We start from the raw sequence: 17,224 nt of genomic DNA on the forward strand, positions 1-17,224 counted from the left end.
ATGAGTTTTGTTTTTCCAATTAGAAGTTCGCAATCTGCAAATGAAGCGAACTGCAAGAGTAAACTTTACGTCACTCGGATCGTGCTGCTCTCCATTCTATTGGGAGCCCAGTTGGACTTGACTCCATCAAGCAAAAGGATGGTGAGGTATGCTATTTGCATCGACATATTCAGAAGTTCCAAAATAAACATTTCTGAGTCCTGATTAGATTTATCAGGATTTAAAAAGCTAAATTCAAGTAATTCATCACATGCGTCACTATCCCCTTTCTGTCTAATTGGTTTACATTAAAGCATCTTGACAACTTGATATTCTTAAAATCATCTGCCTTGCTCAATCAAAAACGAAACTCTCCCAAAACTGATTGGTGATTGATGAAGTGTCGCACTTTTTTTATCTCGCAACCCGATAAAGGCCGTGTCACAATGCGCTGATTAAAAATATGAATAATCTACGCCTGTCTGTGTGTTTATCTCAAGTGCATACGAATTTTCAGCATTATGCATCGAAAGATGGCCAGTTTCGGCCTATTCGCGGTTTGAGCCGTGCTGACCCATCATGCTGACCAAAAGCAGCTGGCTTGAGGTCACGGACTCGACCCATAGAAACACCAGGGTCTGCTGGTGCGTCCTTGATAATGGAGTCCTCTGGTTCTATCAGTGAGTAATAGGGATTGCCAATTTCATTATCTCTTCTTCTGTGATTAATTTAGCAAGGATGTTGGGTTTATAAAACGTAATCCTTCAAACCACAATCAAATCAGCGAATTTAATAGAAATTTAATACCAAATATAGGATTGGCAGTAAGCTAAAATTTAAATATAAATTTTAGTACAACTGCCTTTTTACATAGCTGGTAAAATATAAGTACAATGACTATTTAAGAATTTAAAATGATGAGACTGAATGACTCAGACTCAGGATGGATGAACATGCAAATATTTTTGTTTTACCAATTTTAAGACAGGATACACAGTAATATATAAATAAAAAACACAACAAAAACACCAAAATTTTATTAAATGTTTATTTTGGGGGAACTAGTATATTGACAGTATTCAAATAATTCATTTTATTAAATAAAATACATAAAAAAAATATTAAATTTGATAAATTAAATGTTTTAAATTTATTATATATCATAGTAAAAGTTGATATTAAAAAATATTTTTTACTAATAAATACTACAATTTTATATTTTTTGTAATAATTTTTACTAAAATCTTCATACAAACACATTCAATATAAAGGCTCTGTACTCACCCATCCCCTCAGGAAGCCAGGGTCGTTGGAGGGAAGGGACTGTCTGCCGTTGCACGACGCGGTGGTGGGCGACTGCGACCCTGCGACGCACCTGCAACTGGCCGTCAGGTGCCGCCGGTCAGGCCGGGTGGTTGCGCTGAAGGCCTCGTCCAAGGAGGACTACACGTCCTGGCTGACCATCCTGAGCCAGGTGGCCAGGGAGTGGAGCGACAAGCGCAGGGCCAGCATCCTCAACAAACAGCTTATGGCCATTGGTGAGAAAGACAATTTCATTTTTATTTTTTTCAAAATCCACGCCACCAGTTGATTGTTATTTGTTCACGCTAATTGCGTCCATAATCACATGAGAGGAGTAAAAACACTCAAATTTTATTCACAACAACCATGAAAACTGCTATGATTTATTTTGATGAACCTCGAGACTTTTAAGAGGTGAGGGGATGAGGGAGGAACAGCGCGAAGGAGTGCAGCGCGGGCACTAACTGCACAATGTTATAGAAAAATGGGTATTATCGTATCTTGAACAACCTATATATTCTTGTTTATCAGAAAGAAATCAAAACACGCGAAAGACACATAAAAATTACAATTGGTATTTCACCTAAATCATTTTAATATTAACAAAAAATTTTAATGATAAATGGCAAATTTCTAGTTTAAGCTGAATTTTCACGTTTTTAAAACTGAAGGAGTTATTTAAAACGACATATGTATTCAGCTCTAAAATAAATATTTCTGGGGTTCTGATTCTGTCAACAATTTACGACTAAGCAGTAATTGATCTGGCATAGAGGATTAGTTCATATTTCAATCCTACTTTATTATATTTTATTTTAATAAGCTTGTTTAGAATTCCTACATGCACTTTGATTCGCAGATTTAGATTTTATTAACAGTCACATTAAGATATAAAGAGGAAATTGAAAACAAAATTGGAGCACTTTCAGCAAAAACAGATTAATTTTATCATCAAAAGTGTTTTCGAATTAAAATATTAATCTTTTCTTTTGATAGTTAAAAAATATATTTCCAGCTCTTGACAAGGAACGGAGTGGCAGCAATGAACAAACACATCAAGAGCTTTCAGAGGAAATTATGAAATTCGCTGTAAAGACTACAGTTTTTTGCCGATTTTTTTTATATTATAAATATTTTTTACAGCCCCGTCGAAAGAGCGAAGTGATCACTCACGACGTATCAAGCGATGTTTACGAGCAAAAAGATGTGCAAGAATCACAAATACGGCGCAAAACCTTAAAGGAGATTGTAGAGTCAATCGAGGATTTGACTCAATTGAGATGGGCCAAATTGATCGAGGTGAAGCGAAGTGGCCTTTTAGGTATTGCCTCGATCATCTCTATTTTTTTTTTTAATTTCACGAACGATTTTATTTGTAGGTTTACTAACAGAGGAACAAATCGCGTTGGAGGAATTAAAATTCGCTGCCCTTATTGAAGAATTCAGATTCCATCAGGAGCTGAGAGCATTGATTCGCTTGGCCACGCGGGCAGTCAGCTGGGTAGACCCTTTTGTCCCTCCTTACCACAAACGAGCTATCGTAAATAGCTTGCACAAAGGTTGGAATAAATTTGATAAACCCCGCAAAAACATATTTTTATCTACTAAATTTTTAGTGAGAAACAGCTCAGCTGTTGTTCTGCGAATGGCTGAAAGACACTGGAGTCAAAAGGTTACCTTGCAGAACGCAATTTTTACCCTCTTAGGCCAAGAGGCCAGGGTCGCTGCTTGGCAGCAAACCTACACTGAGTATTGCTCGCATTTGTCTGAGCTGCGATCAATATTCAATCGATCTTGGTAGGTACCTATCATATTTAATTTTAATATTTAGCTAATTTTTAATCTTCAGGATATATAAACCAGAAATGGAGCATCTGACGTACAGTAAGAAATACAATTTGGAACTGGCCCTTGTACCACTGCAACATCTCACATCCCAACGACAAATGATTCAGACCATTTTCGAATTGCTGCCGCCTGGTTCGCCAGAGGTTTCCTCTGCTAGAAGCACAAGAGATTTTTTAAATGAGGCATTATTAATTTAAATAAATTAATGTATTAAATTTATTTTTTATAAAAAAGATTTTAGATAGTTGCTATCACGAAATGACAGATTTGGATGGCTCGGAATACGTCGCGGATATGGACAACGCCTTGCATTTCGACTTGTCCAAAATCAACCCCCTCGCCCCAGGCCCGAAGCTCCTACCTCGCAATCCCCAATTAATTAGACCACCAACTGTTCAATAGTAAATTTCATTTCGATTTTTTAACTGATTAACATCGTTTAAATTTATAGCGATGATATTTATGAGAACAACAACCAAGAAGCAGTCTTGAGAAAAATGTCTAAAGTAAAGAGCAGACCGAGTGCCATTTTTGGAGCCTTGACCAACGCAGTCCGTCGATTGACTGCGGAAGGAAACGAACTAGCTGCGAACCGAAGATCATCAATGCCTGATTTTATGATTGCTCATCCCAATGATTTAGGTATTTTTAAATTTAAATCACAACGTGGGAGAGTCCTTAGTGTTTGAAGCAGCCAGCAGATTATTTTTTGGCTTCGTAAATTTGTTTTTTAACTCGATTTGCTGAATTAATTTGGTTTTCAGCGAGTCAAATTAATTTTTTATGCCAAGAATGCTGAGTAAATTAGCTGTGTTGGAGGCCCTACAGCACTAGGGAATTTCCAATTGATTCAGAAATTTTTTAAACTTTATTTTTAGGCGAAGATAATGAGCCCGAGCCGGAAAAGGATGAGCTGAAACCCATCCAGAGAAAGATAATCGTGGACGAGTACGAGCCAGGAAAAGTTGTGCCAAGATTCTTCCTTGGAGAACCCTTTTATCAAGACTATTTATTAGCAATTGCCGAGGTGAGCGAGGAGGAAGAGGGTTTTGAATAAAATGTGCAGTGTCATTTATGTCTTGTTCTTGTCTGTCAAATAAATTGTGTCTCGTCCAGTCCCCTATTTTTTGTTCTAATCAAAAAACCATATATTGCATACTACAATCTTTGTCAGGAAAACGCTGAAAAACTGTTGCAAAGAGGCATGAACGAAGAGTCCGTGTATGAAGTGGTGCAGCCATCGCAAGAAAAGGGCTGCACGCACTGGTTCAGCAACTTCAAAGTGCAAATATCAGGCTTGCTAGGTGAATAATGATCTCGATTTCCTTTCGCCTACCCGACGCGCAAGCACAAATGAAACTTTTTATTTACCCTTGCGATTATCGCCGTTGGCAGGCAAGCTGAGCGATGACGAGCGCGAGTTAGCCGCCATCCTTTACGAGCTCGTCGCGTCGGAAGCGGCTTATTTAAAGTCACTTCGCACGCTCGACCTCCACTTTGCGCGCAACACGGATTTTTACGACGACGACGTTTTGTCACCCGAGGATCGGCACATTTTGTTCTCCAGCATCGATGCGCGTGAGTTGCAAAATTAATATGCGATTTCTTTTATTTTACCCATTTAATTTTTAGTGTTTATTTTCCTCTTACAAGAGAAAAGGTCAGTTTCATCACTGCACCTTTCTAATGCTGAAAATAAGGACACTATTATCCAGCAAACCTGATAAAAAATTTAATTGGTTAAAAACTAAGTTGTAAAGTTATTTAAAGGACTTAAAATTTCCCATTTTGTGTGTACTTTAAATCCTTTTTTTTCATATTTTCTGAATGAGACATTTTTTCCTTTACTCGCAGACATTTCAAACAGCCAGCGTCTGTTGTACATGATGGAAGGTTGCTGGGAAAAGGACCTGCTTCTTAATGAGCTGTGCGCCGTCATACAAAGTAATGCGATCAGTGCGTCGGCCAGAGTCGCGTCTGTGGCCTGCTTCAACCAACGCATCGTGGCTCCAGCCCTGAAAAGGCTCGTGTAACGTCGCTGCTCTAATTAAAAGCGCTGATGTTTGCTCACGCTGGGTAAAAACTTCCGCAGGGAGAACAAGGAGTTCGCCGAGATTCTCTTCAGAATGGAAAACTCGCATGTTTGCGGAGGACACTCGCTTCTCTCCTACTTGACTATGCCAATTAAACGGTGGGGCCGTGTAAAGCTGCTCTTGGAAAATGTCAAAGTTACGCTGGAAAAAATGAGTGAACCGGAAAAGGTACACAGATATAGACGATTTTAATTTAATTTTGGTTTATTTTTAATTAAAAAATTGTCTAAACTAAATTTCTAAAAATAAATTATATCCGTGGTTATGAAACCAAATAAAATGATTAAATTTCCCTTTCTCCGATTTCCAGTAAAGATCAATTTAGTTTCTTAACTGTAAAGATCAAATTAGCTCACCAAAAATTTCAATTTATTCTACCTGCCAAACCAGTTAATTTGATATATAAAAAAATGAAAGGCTGGGATTGGACTTGAATCATGACAGGACGAGATAATTGAATTTGCAGATGGGCCTGAGGGCTGCTTGCGAGAACGCTCACGCAGCCGTGGATCGATTGATAAGGCGAGCCGAATCGGGGGCAAAGAAGGCGCTCAGCGATCAGTCTTTGCAAACACTCGCCTCTCGCCTCTCTTTCAATCGAATTCCCAGTCTAGCCCTCAACGCCGAGGGAAGGCTGCTGGTGCACCATGGCGACTGGCGCATTCTGGGCAGGAGGGAAAACGGACGCGGACCGTTCAAACCCAAAGTGCCGCAAAAAGAGCTTCTCGCCTTTCTGCTCACTGACATTCTGCTCCTGGTCGACCCGCTGGCGTAATTTATTGCTTTTCTTCTTGTTTATTAGTTGGCGTAAGAAAATCATAAGTAGGAAAATATTAAAATAAGGTATAGATTATTATTTCTATGCTATTGTTATCAAGACTTGAGAATGTACAAATTAACTATTTTGACCCAAAATGCATATTTTAGAATGATTGTTTTCAAAATTAATTAAAAATGTCTACGTAACATCAAATTTTATGTGCATTACAAAATTTATAAGTCCATAAATAGGCCGATAATTATTATAATATATGTTCCAGGACAAATTTACGATCATGCAATTTATAAATTCACTTTTCCTACTTAAAAAGAATTATTATCATTTTTTCATTTTGCCCCAGAATAAAAAAGAGCTGATATTTTGGAATATATGCTTAAAATAGCAGATGATTAATAAAACTTTGAATTAAAATAATAGATATATTTCCACCTTTTGTTAATTGCTTGAAATTTTTTCTAATTTTACCTTTAATCCAATAAATTTTCTTAAAACGTCGACCAAAACTCTTCCATTTCTAACAAATGAAATTTCTTTCCAACCCCATAGGAGCTCTTCAACAGGTCGGCTAGAGGTGTTTGAATATTCAGCCAGGTCGGACGTACAACTACGAACAATCGGACCTGGATGCCAGGAGCCGATGCCAGGCTACCTTGCCAATGACTCCACGGCCAAAGATTCTCTTTACTTGAGTTTCAGGGACCAGTCAGGGAAATTGGTCGAAATGGTTTGTTCCCAGTTGTACAAATTCACCTTTTTAATTTTTAATTTTCTAGGTTATTGGATGCGAGGGGCCGTCAGAAAGGGCACGATGGCTGGGGGCCACTTGCGACGAGGCGAATGCGACGAGGCCCTCGCCGCCGCCGAGAGTGAGGCGGCCTGCCATCCTCAGAGCCATCAAAGCGTACTCGCCGTCGATGCCTGATGAACTGATGCTCACCCCGGGAGATATTATCGCACTTTCCAGGAATCCAGGAAATGGTATAATATTTTATTTAAAAAAAAAATCATTTTATAATTTCCGAAACATTTCCAGATTGGGCCCAAGGTCGAAACGTTTTGGACGGTTTCTCTGGCTGGTTCCCGAAGGAGCTGACGGTACAATTGTGTGCTGGTCGGAAGAGCGTGACGTTTTTGGTGGATGAAGATGAAGCAACTCCCTACGCTAGAATTGCTTTTCCCAGCCGTGCTTCCTCAATTGCTTGAAAAGAATTTGTTTGGTTGAATTAAAGAGCATATTATTTTTTATCTTTTTAAATCAGTATTCTGGTATTTATTTCTGTGGACAGATAACAACACATCATTGTATTTCACATAGCGACGACAACCGCCTGTCATCCAAGCAAGCAACTTGTGGTGCTCTCCTGCGCCGCGGGTTGCATACATTTTGCGACACACTTTCCGTTATTTTGTTCTTTTTGTATAGAACTTCACTAACATTGAGCAAAATTAAGAACATTTGACGTTGATTTCAGTCAAATCTTAAGCCAATCGTCAATTGAAACAGCACATTTTTCATTTTGAAAAAGGAAATCTGTCCTCAATTAAATTTAAAAGCTTCGGTTATCAATGCTTATATTATTGTCTATGGAATATTCAGGTTCCGTATCGAAATTCTAAAACCTGTTGGAGGTATAAATTAAAAATCATCATCTCACAGAGGTGCTTACTTAAGTCACAATTAAATATGTGAACTTCCCTCAAAGGTACATGTATATATAATACAGTCACATTTAATATATGTGTTATAATTATTTGGTCTCAACCTACGACGCACGACAAATTTTACGTTAATAGTATTTCCAGTATCAGTATATCACAACTTGCTTGTGCTTTAGGACGACATTGAACACTGCGGGGGAGTTCCCCTTGATGCGGATATTCTATATATTTAATGCAGATTTTGACTGTCTGAGCTCATGTTACAGGATATTAAAATTTTCCTTAAAATTCAACAAAAGCCCGTCTCCGTTGAGTGCGTACACTGGCATATTTTTTATATATTTTCTCGGAGAATTTTACCACAACGCAAGAGGATTATTTGTTTAGCCAACTCGCGAGGCTTACTCTTTCTCAAAGAGCCGCGAGTAAATCTGCAAGCCGTAGTGGGGCGGCGGCGGCAGGAAAGCCGGCTTGCCGGTGTCGGGGTCCAGGTGGTCCGCGTACAGAATCTCATGCTCCAACGTCAGGCTCCGTGATTTGCAGATTCGCTGAGAAATGGCGCTGGTTGCATCTATCTGTTGATTTAAGAGCAGACTGATCCATAAAAATCGCAGTAATTTTCATGCTGTTGTTTGGCAGAGGTCTCTGCTGCAATAATTTGACCCGAAGGCTGCGGTGGTTGATTTTAGAATTGTTTGATAATTTTTGAGCTGAATGCTTCTTTATTTAACATCAAAGTTACAATTTTTTACTTTTAGACTGGCGACTGACGTAAATAGCAGCTTAAGCCTAAGTTACAGCTGGCGGCTGACCGCGTGATTAAAAAATTTGCTGAGTTTAGTGCTGCATGTGTGGCTGGCTGAGATCTCTTTGCGTGATGTAAGGCTAGAGGCAAATTTTTATGAGATGGCTGAGCATTTTTCTGGCGGCTGGCGCGGCTAAAAAATTTTTAAAAGTCAAAATTTCATAGTGCTTCCAGAGTGGTGGGCCAGAGACCAATTTTTTGCTGTTCCAACTTTTTAACAGACGGCTGGTGGCTGGCCACGTAACCCAAAATTAGCCAGCTGGGCGAGACCTCTTTGTTTAACCTTATAGACAATATAATATTCTGTTTTTGCTAAATGCTGACCCACCGGCGGCTAGCAAATTTATAATTAAATATTTTATTGTGTCTGAACGCCAATTTTTCTCTAACAAACATTTATTTTTAACATTTGATCCGGTGGCTAGCAGCTAAGTACTAGCTAGGATATTTTTTTCAAGCAGTAGAGTGATACCTTGAAAAGTTTGAATCCGCGCAGTCGAGCTTCCTGGATGCTCTGGTCCAGCAAAATGCGTGCGATTCCCTTGCCCCTGTAGTCCGGGTCGACTGACAAAATGCGGCACTCGAAGATGTCGTGCACGTCGTATTTGGTGAAGAGATCGATGTCTCTGTTGTTGTCGTAAAGCATAGAGAAAATGCTGCGAAACTTCTTGTCCCTGCGGGGTGTGTTGGCAAAATGATCGGCTTAATTTCCCACGAGAATGTGTGTGTGACGTAAGATTGGGTGCACTACCGCAAAAGCCAAATATTTACTCTCTAGCATCGAGAAATAGAGTAATGAAATGCAGCGTGGTTTCGTTATTTATTTTAGAAATCAAGTGGATTGTAAATAAAAGTCTGAGGAATATTACAGTTCTGCAAATAGCTAATGGCACTTTAAAAAATTAGGAAAAATTAATCTTAAAAAGGGAAAATCACAATATATTTTTTGTTTATTTTTTCTTGCCAAATTTATGAGTCTTATGTAGGTCACTGTCTAAATTATTTTTAGGTAATTTACAATTTGTGTATAAAAATATTTCCTCTAGAACTAGATAGTTATTATTTGGCGGAAGAATAAGCGTTTTGGGCACCTACGTTTCAGCATAAGTCTGCTTGATGGCCTCGTCGAGCTGCTGCCTACTCTGCGAGCCGTTGAGGGCACAGCCCACGACTTTTCCGTCGCTCAGGGCCACGATGGAGAGGCCGTCCTGCAAAGTGTCCAAGCACACGGCCTCCAGTTTGGGGTGGCCGCTGCCGGGCGCCTCGCACAGGCTCACGCACACGTTCAGCGGCTCCTCCCAGAAGAAAGTGAGCCGCAGGTGTTCCATCACCGCCTCGTACAGGTCGGCCTCGAGAGGGCACACAAAGTCGATGTTGCTCGACATCTTTAATTGGTTTCAATTGGATTTTATTGCTGTGTGGGAAGAGAAATTTGCCGCTGGTTAAATTTGACAGCACAAAAATTAGTCTTTTTAATTAAAAGCAGGCTGGAAGATATATTTAATAATTCTTCTTAAAAAGATATGATCAACAATTTTCTTGACCCTGAGAATGAAAAAATTTGTGTTGCATGCTTGGACAAGTGTAAAAAAATCCCATTTTCTTATCGAACAACCCTAAAAAAACATCTGAAAAGTGTCACCTGTTGCCCTACACAGTGTCTGCTCGCGGGAGAGATCGGGTAGACCGAGTCGATTCCGTGGGTGGTCGCCGCCAACTGCAAGGGTTGTGAGGGTGGGGTGCAGTCAAAACAGCGAGGCGCCGGCGTCGCCCGCACTCACACACTCACACCCCGGCTGCCGTTTTTTTTACACGAGGGCAGGAAGTCTATCTCGTACTATCGCGCAGTAATTGCGGTCCATTCTTCGCATTCCCTCTTTTCTGATATGCGCCAGGAATTCATTATTCGCGCCCGCAATAATACAAGGGCGAGCCGTCGTTTATTGCCGGCGCCAAATATGAATTGCTCATCGTCGCCCTTTTTATTTGGCGGTGCCGAGCGAATATTTGTGCCGACTACGTGAATAGTCCTGCTAAATTGCACCACGAACATAATTTATTTGAAAAAAAAAAACGTCTTGGTGATTCCTGTTACGATTCATTTTAGTTTTTTATAATCTCTCATTCCTTATTTAATTGTAAAACTTTCAGATCCAAATGAATTGATTAATTTCTTTTGTATTTTTTTAATTATCAAAACAACTTATAAATTCTGAATGTTCTGTAGTCAACCCTCTGCAGATATGGATCTTGTTTTGCACGCGAAGAAGTGCTGCAGTGTGGCCAAAGGGGCGGAAGTAGCAGCTGTCTGGCACGAGAACGTGCGATATAATGTTTCTCTCATATTTTTTACCATTTATATAGCCACCCCTCCTGATAAAAAAGTAATAAAAGCTTCTTACTGACAATATCTCTGGTTAAATTTTAGTATAGTTCTAAACATCATATCTATTTTTGACAACTTTGTTGATTTGTGGTCGTAATGCTCGTAATTAATACTGCCACCAAATGGTTGAATTTTCTCTGTTTAATCTGAATCAATTGGTATTCAGACTGCAGATTCTGCCAATGGACTTGAATTAATTATTTCTGTCTCCTGGGGAAGTTTTTTATGGTTTGAAAAGTTAGTTTCAATTTTCCAAAACAAATCACATAAAACAGAAGCAATTAAAAAAATAAAATTCCCTGACGTCCCTACACATCTTATCAAGAACTATTATTTAAAAGAGATAGAATGGCAGAATAATGATTTTTAAAAAATATATTTTTATTTTTAGAGACCTTACTCTTAAAACAAAATTAAGAAACGATTTGTGCCTCGTTATTTTTAAACGCGGGTAAAGCGTTTCCATTAAGAATTAAACAAAAAGAAAAGTTCTTCGTGCGATGCACTCTACGTAATAAATCATATCTCGTTTCCAGAGCCTATTTTTAACCAGAGCAAAGCGAACGAAGGGATCCTTTCATTTCATTTCCTCTGCTCTTCTCTCACTCACACACGTACTTAAAAAAAGCAGCACACGTTTCACGAAGCGAGTGCATCGAGCGAGTTGGTTGAGGCCGCGCTCATTCTTTTCAATCCTTCCTTCCATCTCCTGATCGGAGTTGAGGTGCTTGGCCTCTAAATTTCACTGTGAGAGAGCACGAACGAATGCGGCTGGCTGAAAATCATCCGAGCATGCCTTCAAAGCCAACGGTGTAAATTTCGTTCGCGAGTAACTTTGCCGGCTCGAGTTCCGATCGCCGTCCTTATTTCTGCACATTCCTAACTCTGTGAAGAGAGCACGACTTGATCGACTTATGCAATTCCTTTTGAAACTATTTCTCATTTAATTTGCCAATTAAGTACATTATTAGAAATGATAAATGAGAAAACTGTTCAAATTGTGCACAAAAGAGGAGATTATAAAATTATAATTTGAATTAAAAATACAGTGGAAAAACAGAGGTACAATAAAATTGTTATTGTAATATTATAAATTAAAATTGATCCAACATTGTCCCTATAATAAATAAATTCACAAATTATAAACTGCGGACGCATTCCTCTCTGCTTTTATACGCAGCTAACATTTTACTCTGCCGCCATATAAAAAATCTCAAAACTAAAGCATTAATATGCTTTTGAATATGTTCTGGACATTTTTCTACAAATAAATATTTAATAAATAAAAGGAAAATATAAATTCATTTCTCAAAAACACGCTTGTCTTTGCTAATTTAATTTAAACACAACAAAAATAAGAATTTTTAACCAATCAAGATTTATTTTCCTCTTTTCTCGAACAGTCATTTAAAGTTTGATCTGTTTTCTACGGCTCATCAACAGATATATTGAAAAAAATGAAACTTTAATTTGTATTAAACCAAGGTCAACCGAAGGGAGGTTGTGCTTTTTCGTTGATCGACAAAAATTCCAGATAATTTTAAATATACATAATATCTCTAAGAAATCTATTTTTTAATCTTTCCAACGGATATGTACACGATTAATACGAAAATTTAGAACATTTTGTTCAATGATATGATTTACCAAAAATAACAATTGACAATTTTTTAAATGCCCACTATCGAGATCGGAAATCCTTAGAAATTTTCCTACGAACATATAAATCGTTACTGGGCTCAGAATCGGATAAAATTGATTTTTAAATAAAAAGAATTTAAAAGCTGTTGTTATTATTGCTTTTGTTTGAATGATCATTATTGCTGGAGGAAAACTCGAGCATCAGTCAGGTTCTGCGGCTTGTGGTTTTAGTGTGTAGGTTGAAAAAGGCTGCAGCAGCAGCCTGCACATCCAATGAACCGCCTTAGGAGGACGGTGTGACGTCACGTGTCCCTTATTTGGAGTTTGCCAGACGACAAACCTGTGTAGGCAGTTTATGTTAAAAAGAATAAAGCACTGTGCTTTCTCTGTGAATATTCATTCGAGAAGAGAAGATATAATTATACGATTTAAGAAGGTCGCACGTGGGCTTTGTTTGCCGAATTAAACTGTTTATGAAAAACAAATTCCCCTGCTTTTAACACTAAGTTTTAGCTAACCGTTAAAAATATAATTAAAATGAGAGAAAATAGGAAAATAAATATATTAACGCCCTAAATAAGCCTTTTAACCAGTCTGTCGTAGTTTATTATTCAAAGAAGATCTTCAAAACACATATTTAAAAAAAGGCTTAAAATTGTGTTAACTACAAAGATCAAGAAATAATAAATGTTTCCTGGAAATGAAATTTTGTGCATGCTTCCCAGACAAAAAATTAAAATAAATTGTTCTTAAATTAGATATTATCGAGTATAATTTTTAATTTTTCATAACGTTTTATCAGAATGTTATTTTCCTTTTTCTATTTAGCAGTGATGTCACCATTTAAAGCACTTTAAAGGGAGTTTTCATTGCGTCACAATGAGTCATACACCGCAGTCCGTGGTACCGGCGCCGCAATGATATCGACCCACACGTACGCCGTCTGCCAGACTGGGCCAGTAGCGGCTTTAGCACAATGAAAAACTTGGGGAGCGCAGCTGCGGGAAACACGGCATCCGCAGGATTTGTGTTACAATGAAATCGAGATAATGAAAATAAATTACCTGGGAAATGCATTAAAGCTTAAGTTGAAGAAGTTAATGATTTTCGTAAAGCGTAAACAAAAATATAATCATTATCATTAGAAATACACTTCTAAATTTTCTTCTGAAATCCCGAAAAACCACGAATTAAAATTATGCTATAATGATTCGGGCTGAAGATAAAGACAGAAACTCATACCTTCTAAATTTAAAATTTTAATTTTATTATAATTCAAACCGAAATACGTTGAAAATTATTAAAAGTCCGTGTGGAGAATAATTAAGGCATAATCAAACTCGCTGAAGTGGCATGCGAATTGTAAAAATTGCATGCAGTGTACTCGGATACACATCATGAGCTAAAAATGTCAAAATATCCCTAAAATATTCTAATTTATGGTTCTCATTTGCGAGTTAGGTGTGGCTCAACTTTTGAAAACTTCCCGCTTAAACTGATTGTCGCGTGGGTACAATGTTATAGGCGTTTTCTATGCCTATGAGCTGATTTTGATAACAAATTTGCATTCATAAATCAAATTTTGATGTTTGAAATACAATAAGCAGTTAATTAGGATTAAATTTAAACATATTTTCTTCAAAATTCGAGCGAAAGTAGCCAATGGGGGTAGGCGACTTTGCTCCTTACAAGGAAATAATGCAAACCGACCAATCGTTGCCAAGCGACGCGCGGGAGGGGACTCGTATATATAAACCCCACTCCCAACGGAAATTCTTCATTGCTATTTGAAGAGACAGACATTGCCACGTCTTTTCTCATAGCTCAATTGCTATCTCAATTCTTTGCGGATCTTTAATTCCTTGCAACTAAACCTCAATCAAAATGGTAAGTACCAAATTTGCGCTTTCTGTTGATGTGAAAATCTTTTCCGTGGAGGCACTTTTTGACCAAGAATTTTCCGTTGGCGAATTCGACCGCGCCCGGGTCGATGCCAAGATGGCCGTTTAGTGTAAAAAAGCCGGTTGCCGGTTTCCTTTAGTGGATGCAATCTTTCCACTCGTCAATATTCCGGATTTGGTGGTACTATTACGTTATGTATTCAGATCTCAAGATGTAAAATTTAAGATTTTTCGAATTTCATTGCTTGAAGAGTTAGAAATGTAATAATCTTGTTTTTCTCCGCGTCTCTGATGTGATTAGAGGTGTTGTTATTGTAATTAACAGAGATTATCTACGCGAAGCATACATACTTACATAGATAATGTTACATAGTTGGAATTATCTATCATACTTGAGTTTTAACAATTTCCTGGTCGTTACGTTTTTAAAATTATTACAAGGCGTCGTCAACCGGATGTAAAATTCGCCATCTTGTGCCATTTTCAACGTTCATTATCGCGACTTAATTTCCTCGATCATTAAATTAATCAATTTAATTTTTCCGTGTTTCAGCGTGAGTGCATCTCTATCCACGTTGGACAGGCCGGAGTCCAGATCGGTAATGCCTGCTGGGAGCTGTACTGTCTTGAGCACGGCATCCAGCCTGACGGCCAGATGCCCTCAGACAAGACCGTGGGCGGTGGTGACGACAGCTTCAACACCTTCTTCAGCGAGACTGGCGCCGGAAAGCACGTGCCCCGCGCCGTCTTCGTCGACTTGGAGCCCACCGTCGTCGGTACGTTATTAATTGAATTCAAATTTGAAGATTTTGAATTAATAAAATATTTTCCCTGCAGATGAGGTCCGCACTGGAACCTACCGCCAGCTCTTCCACCCTGAGCAGCTGATCACTGGCAAGGAAGACGCCGCTAACAACTATGCCCGCGGCCACTACACCATTGGCAAGGAAATCGTTGACCTGGTCCTCGACCGCATCCGCAAGTTGGCCGACCAGTGCACTGGCCTGCAAGGTTTCCTCATCTTCCACTCCTTCGGCGGCGGCACCGGCTCTGGATTCACCTCCCTGCTGATGGAGCGTCTGTCTGTCGACTACGGAAAGAAGTCCAAGCTCGAGTTCGCCATCTACCCCGCTCCTCAGGTCTCCACCGCTGTCGTCGAGCCCTACAACTCGATCCTGACCACCCACACCACCCTCGAGCACTCCGACTGCGCCTTCATGGTCGACAATGAGGCCATCTATGACATCTGCCGCCGCAACTTGGACATCGAGCGCCCCACCTACACCAACCTGAACAGGCTGATCGGCCAGATTGTGTCGAGCATCACCGCCTCCTTGCGTTTCGACGGCGCCCTCAACGTCGACTTGACTGAGTTCCAGACCAACTTGGTGCCCTACCCCCGCATCCACTTCCCCCTGGTGACCTACGCCCCAGTCATCTCCGCCGAGAAGGCCTACCACGAGCAGCTGTCCGTCTCCGAGATCACCAATGCCTGCTTCGAGCCCGCCAACCAGATGGTCAAGTGCGACCCCCGCCACGGCAAGTACATGGCTTGCTGCATGCTGTACCGCGGTGACGTCGTGCCCAAGGACGTGAACGCTGCCATCGCCACCATCAAGACCAAGCGCACCATCCAGTTCGTGGACTGGTGTCCCACTGGCTTCAAGGTCGGCATCAACTACCAGCCCCCAACCGTGGTGCCCGGCGGCGATTTGGCCAAGGTGCAGCGCGCCGTCTGCATGTTGAGCAACACCACCGCCATCGCTGAGGCCTGGGCTCGTCTGGATCACAAGTTTGATCTGATGTACGCCAAGCGCGCCTTCGTCCACTGGTACGTTGGTGAGGGCATGGAGGAAGGCGAGTTCTCTGAGGCTCGCGAGGACTTGGCTGCCCTCGAGAAGGACTACGAAGAGGTCGGCATGGACTCCGTTGAGGGTGAAGGCGAGGGCGCCGAGGAGTACTAAGTGCTCTTCTCGACCCACCAACCTGAGGCTTGGCGGCATTTTTTGTTTGGCAGTTACTGTTTCGGTTTGATGAAATCATTCCATGGATGTCAAGCCTCTTGAAGGAATAAAAAACAAAGATCCTAAACCATGCTCTTTTATTCAAATATGACGTTCCTTTAAAATGTGAAATACATATATCTTTTATCATTGATCTCACTCACGTAATGCAGGGCAGTTCAGTTTTTTCTGATTCAAAGTGGCCGAATTTTTTTACTGTGATGCAGCAATCACTTACATAATGGCAATTTATCACCGTTTTTAATGTTTTCATTTTCCTGAGGATCAGATATACATACAACACAGTATAAATGACCGCTCTTCTATGCTCATCAACAATTAAAAAGTAGCGATTATTCAACGAAATTCTGATAAAGAACAAAAATTGATTCAGATCATGGTATTTTTTAGGAATTATTTAAAAAAAAAAAATAGCTGGACTGATGTATGTATATTTTTTTCTTTGCGTGTGATTTTGCAATACATATTTAAAATCAAAACAATTCAAGAACCATTAAGTAAGAACAACATTTTATTGGAAAAATATTAGATTCATTTTGAAGTATTTTCATTTTATCTCCTCTGTTATAGAAAGAGACCAAATATAAAAAGTATAAAAAATAACCAGTTAATGTGAGCTAAAAAATTTGCCGTTAAAACATTTTTATTTTTTTTCCGAATTTGAAGATCACTAAATACTAAAAATATTTTTCCTTCAGAAATAAATGAATTTTCAAACTTGATTTTTAAAATTTTAAAAATAAATCTCACGATCCCAAATATAATATACACCATTCCTTGGATTTTCAGAGGTTTGGCACTTGGC

At 39.4% G+C, this 17,224-nt stretch overlaps 3 protein-coding genes across 3 annotated transcripts; 2 read left to right on the top strand and 1 right to left on the bottom strand.

Moving 5' to 3' along the window:
* Nucleotides 1–48: 48 nt before the first annotated feature.
* Nucleotides 49–7,337, top strand: LOC135943342 (rho guanine nucleotide exchange factor 26-like). The gene is made up of 19 exons (XM_065489819.1): nucleotides 49–146; nucleotides 497–659; nucleotides 1,276–1,517; nucleotides 2,297–2,370; nucleotides 2,425–2,602; nucleotides 2,661–2,840; nucleotides 2,898–3,078; nucleotides 3,131–3,311; nucleotides 3,364–3,530; nucleotides 3,581–3,771; nucleotides 4,008–4,156; nucleotides 4,304–4,433; nucleotides 4,525–4,707; nucleotides 4,984–5,158; nucleotides 5,222–5,390; nucleotides 5,689–5,993; nucleotides 6,550–6,727; nucleotides 6,777–6,981; nucleotides 7,037–7,337. Exons 2-19 carry the CDS (start codon nucleotides 559–561, stop codon nucleotides 7,204–7,206), a joined length of 3,159 nt encoding a protein of 1,052 aa, XP_065345891.1. The 5' UTR covers nucleotides 49–146; nucleotides 497–558; the 3' UTR covers nucleotides 7,207–7,337.
* A 666-nt stretch (nucleotides 7,338–8,003) lies between these two features.
* Nucleotides 8,004–10,258, bottom strand: LOC135943343 (arylalkylamine N-acetyltransferase 1-like). The gene is made up of 4 exons (XM_065489820.1): nucleotides 10,110–10,258; nucleotides 9,563–9,881; nucleotides 8,940–9,141; nucleotides 8,004–8,237 (listed from the first exon to the last, which is right to left on the bottom strand). The coding sequence occupies exons 2-4, from the start codon at nucleotides 9,850–9,852 to the stop codon at nucleotides 8,064–8,066; spliced, it is 666 nt and encodes a 221-aa protein (XP_065345892.1). The 5' UTR covers nucleotides 9,853–9,881; nucleotides 10,110–10,258; the 3' UTR covers nucleotides 8,004–8,063.
* Nucleotides 10,259–14,224: 3,966 nt separating this feature from the next.
* On the top strand, nucleotides 14,225–16,486 carry LOC135942471 (tubulin alpha-1 chain). The gene is made up of 3 exons (XM_065488595.1): nucleotides 14,225–14,381; nucleotides 14,949–15,171; nucleotides 15,233–16,486. Exons 1-3 carry the CDS (start codon nucleotides 14,379–14,381, stop codon nucleotides 16,357–16,359), a joined length of 1,353 nt encoding a protein of 450 aa, XP_065344667.1. The 5' UTR covers nucleotides 14,225–14,378; the 3' UTR covers nucleotides 16,360–16,486.
* Nucleotides 16,487–17,224: the final 738 nt, after the last annotated feature.

The sequence above is a fragment of the Cloeon dipterum genome, chromosome 4 (assembly GCF_949628265.1).
Source record: "Cloeon dipterum chromosome 4, ieCloDipt1.1, whole genome shotgun sequence".
Taxonomy (NCBI): Eukaryota; Metazoa; Arthropoda; class Insecta; order Ephemeroptera; family Baetidae; genus Cloeon; species Cloeon dipterum.

Excerpts from the sequence above, each read along its gene's own strand:
- LOC135943343 (XM_065489820.1), bottom strand. The coding sequence starts at position 9,852 with ATGTCGAGCAACATCGACTTTGTGTGCCCTCTCGAGGCCGACCTGTAC. Across the intron at positions 9,142-9,562 it reads AAGCAGACTTATGCTGAAAC|GGACAAGAAGTTTCGCAGCA; the intron begins GTAGGTGCCCAA and ends CACACCCCGCAG. Across the intron at positions 8,238-8,939 it reads GCGGATTCAAACTTTTCAAG|ATAGATGCAACCAGCGCCAT; the intron begins GTATCACTCTAC and ends TTAAATCAACAG.
- LOC135943342 (XM_065489819.1), top strand. The coding sequence starts at position 559 with ATGCTGACCAAAAGCAGCTGGCTTGAGGTCACGGACTCGACCCATAGA. Across the intron at positions 660-1,275 it reads GGAGTCCTCTGGTTCTATCA|GAAGCCAGGGTCGTTGGAGG; the intron begins GTGAGTAATAGG and ends CCATCCCCTCAG. Across the intron at positions 6,982-7,036 it reads TTCCAGGAATCCAGGAAATG|ATTGGGCCCAAGGTCGAAAC; the intron begins GTATAATATTTT and ends AAACATTTCCAG.
- LOC135942471 (XM_065488595.1), top strand. Across the intron at positions 15,172-15,232 it reads CTTGGAGCCCACCGTCGTCG|ATGAGGTCCGCACTGGAACC; the intron begins GTACGTTATTAA and ends TTTTCCCTGCAG.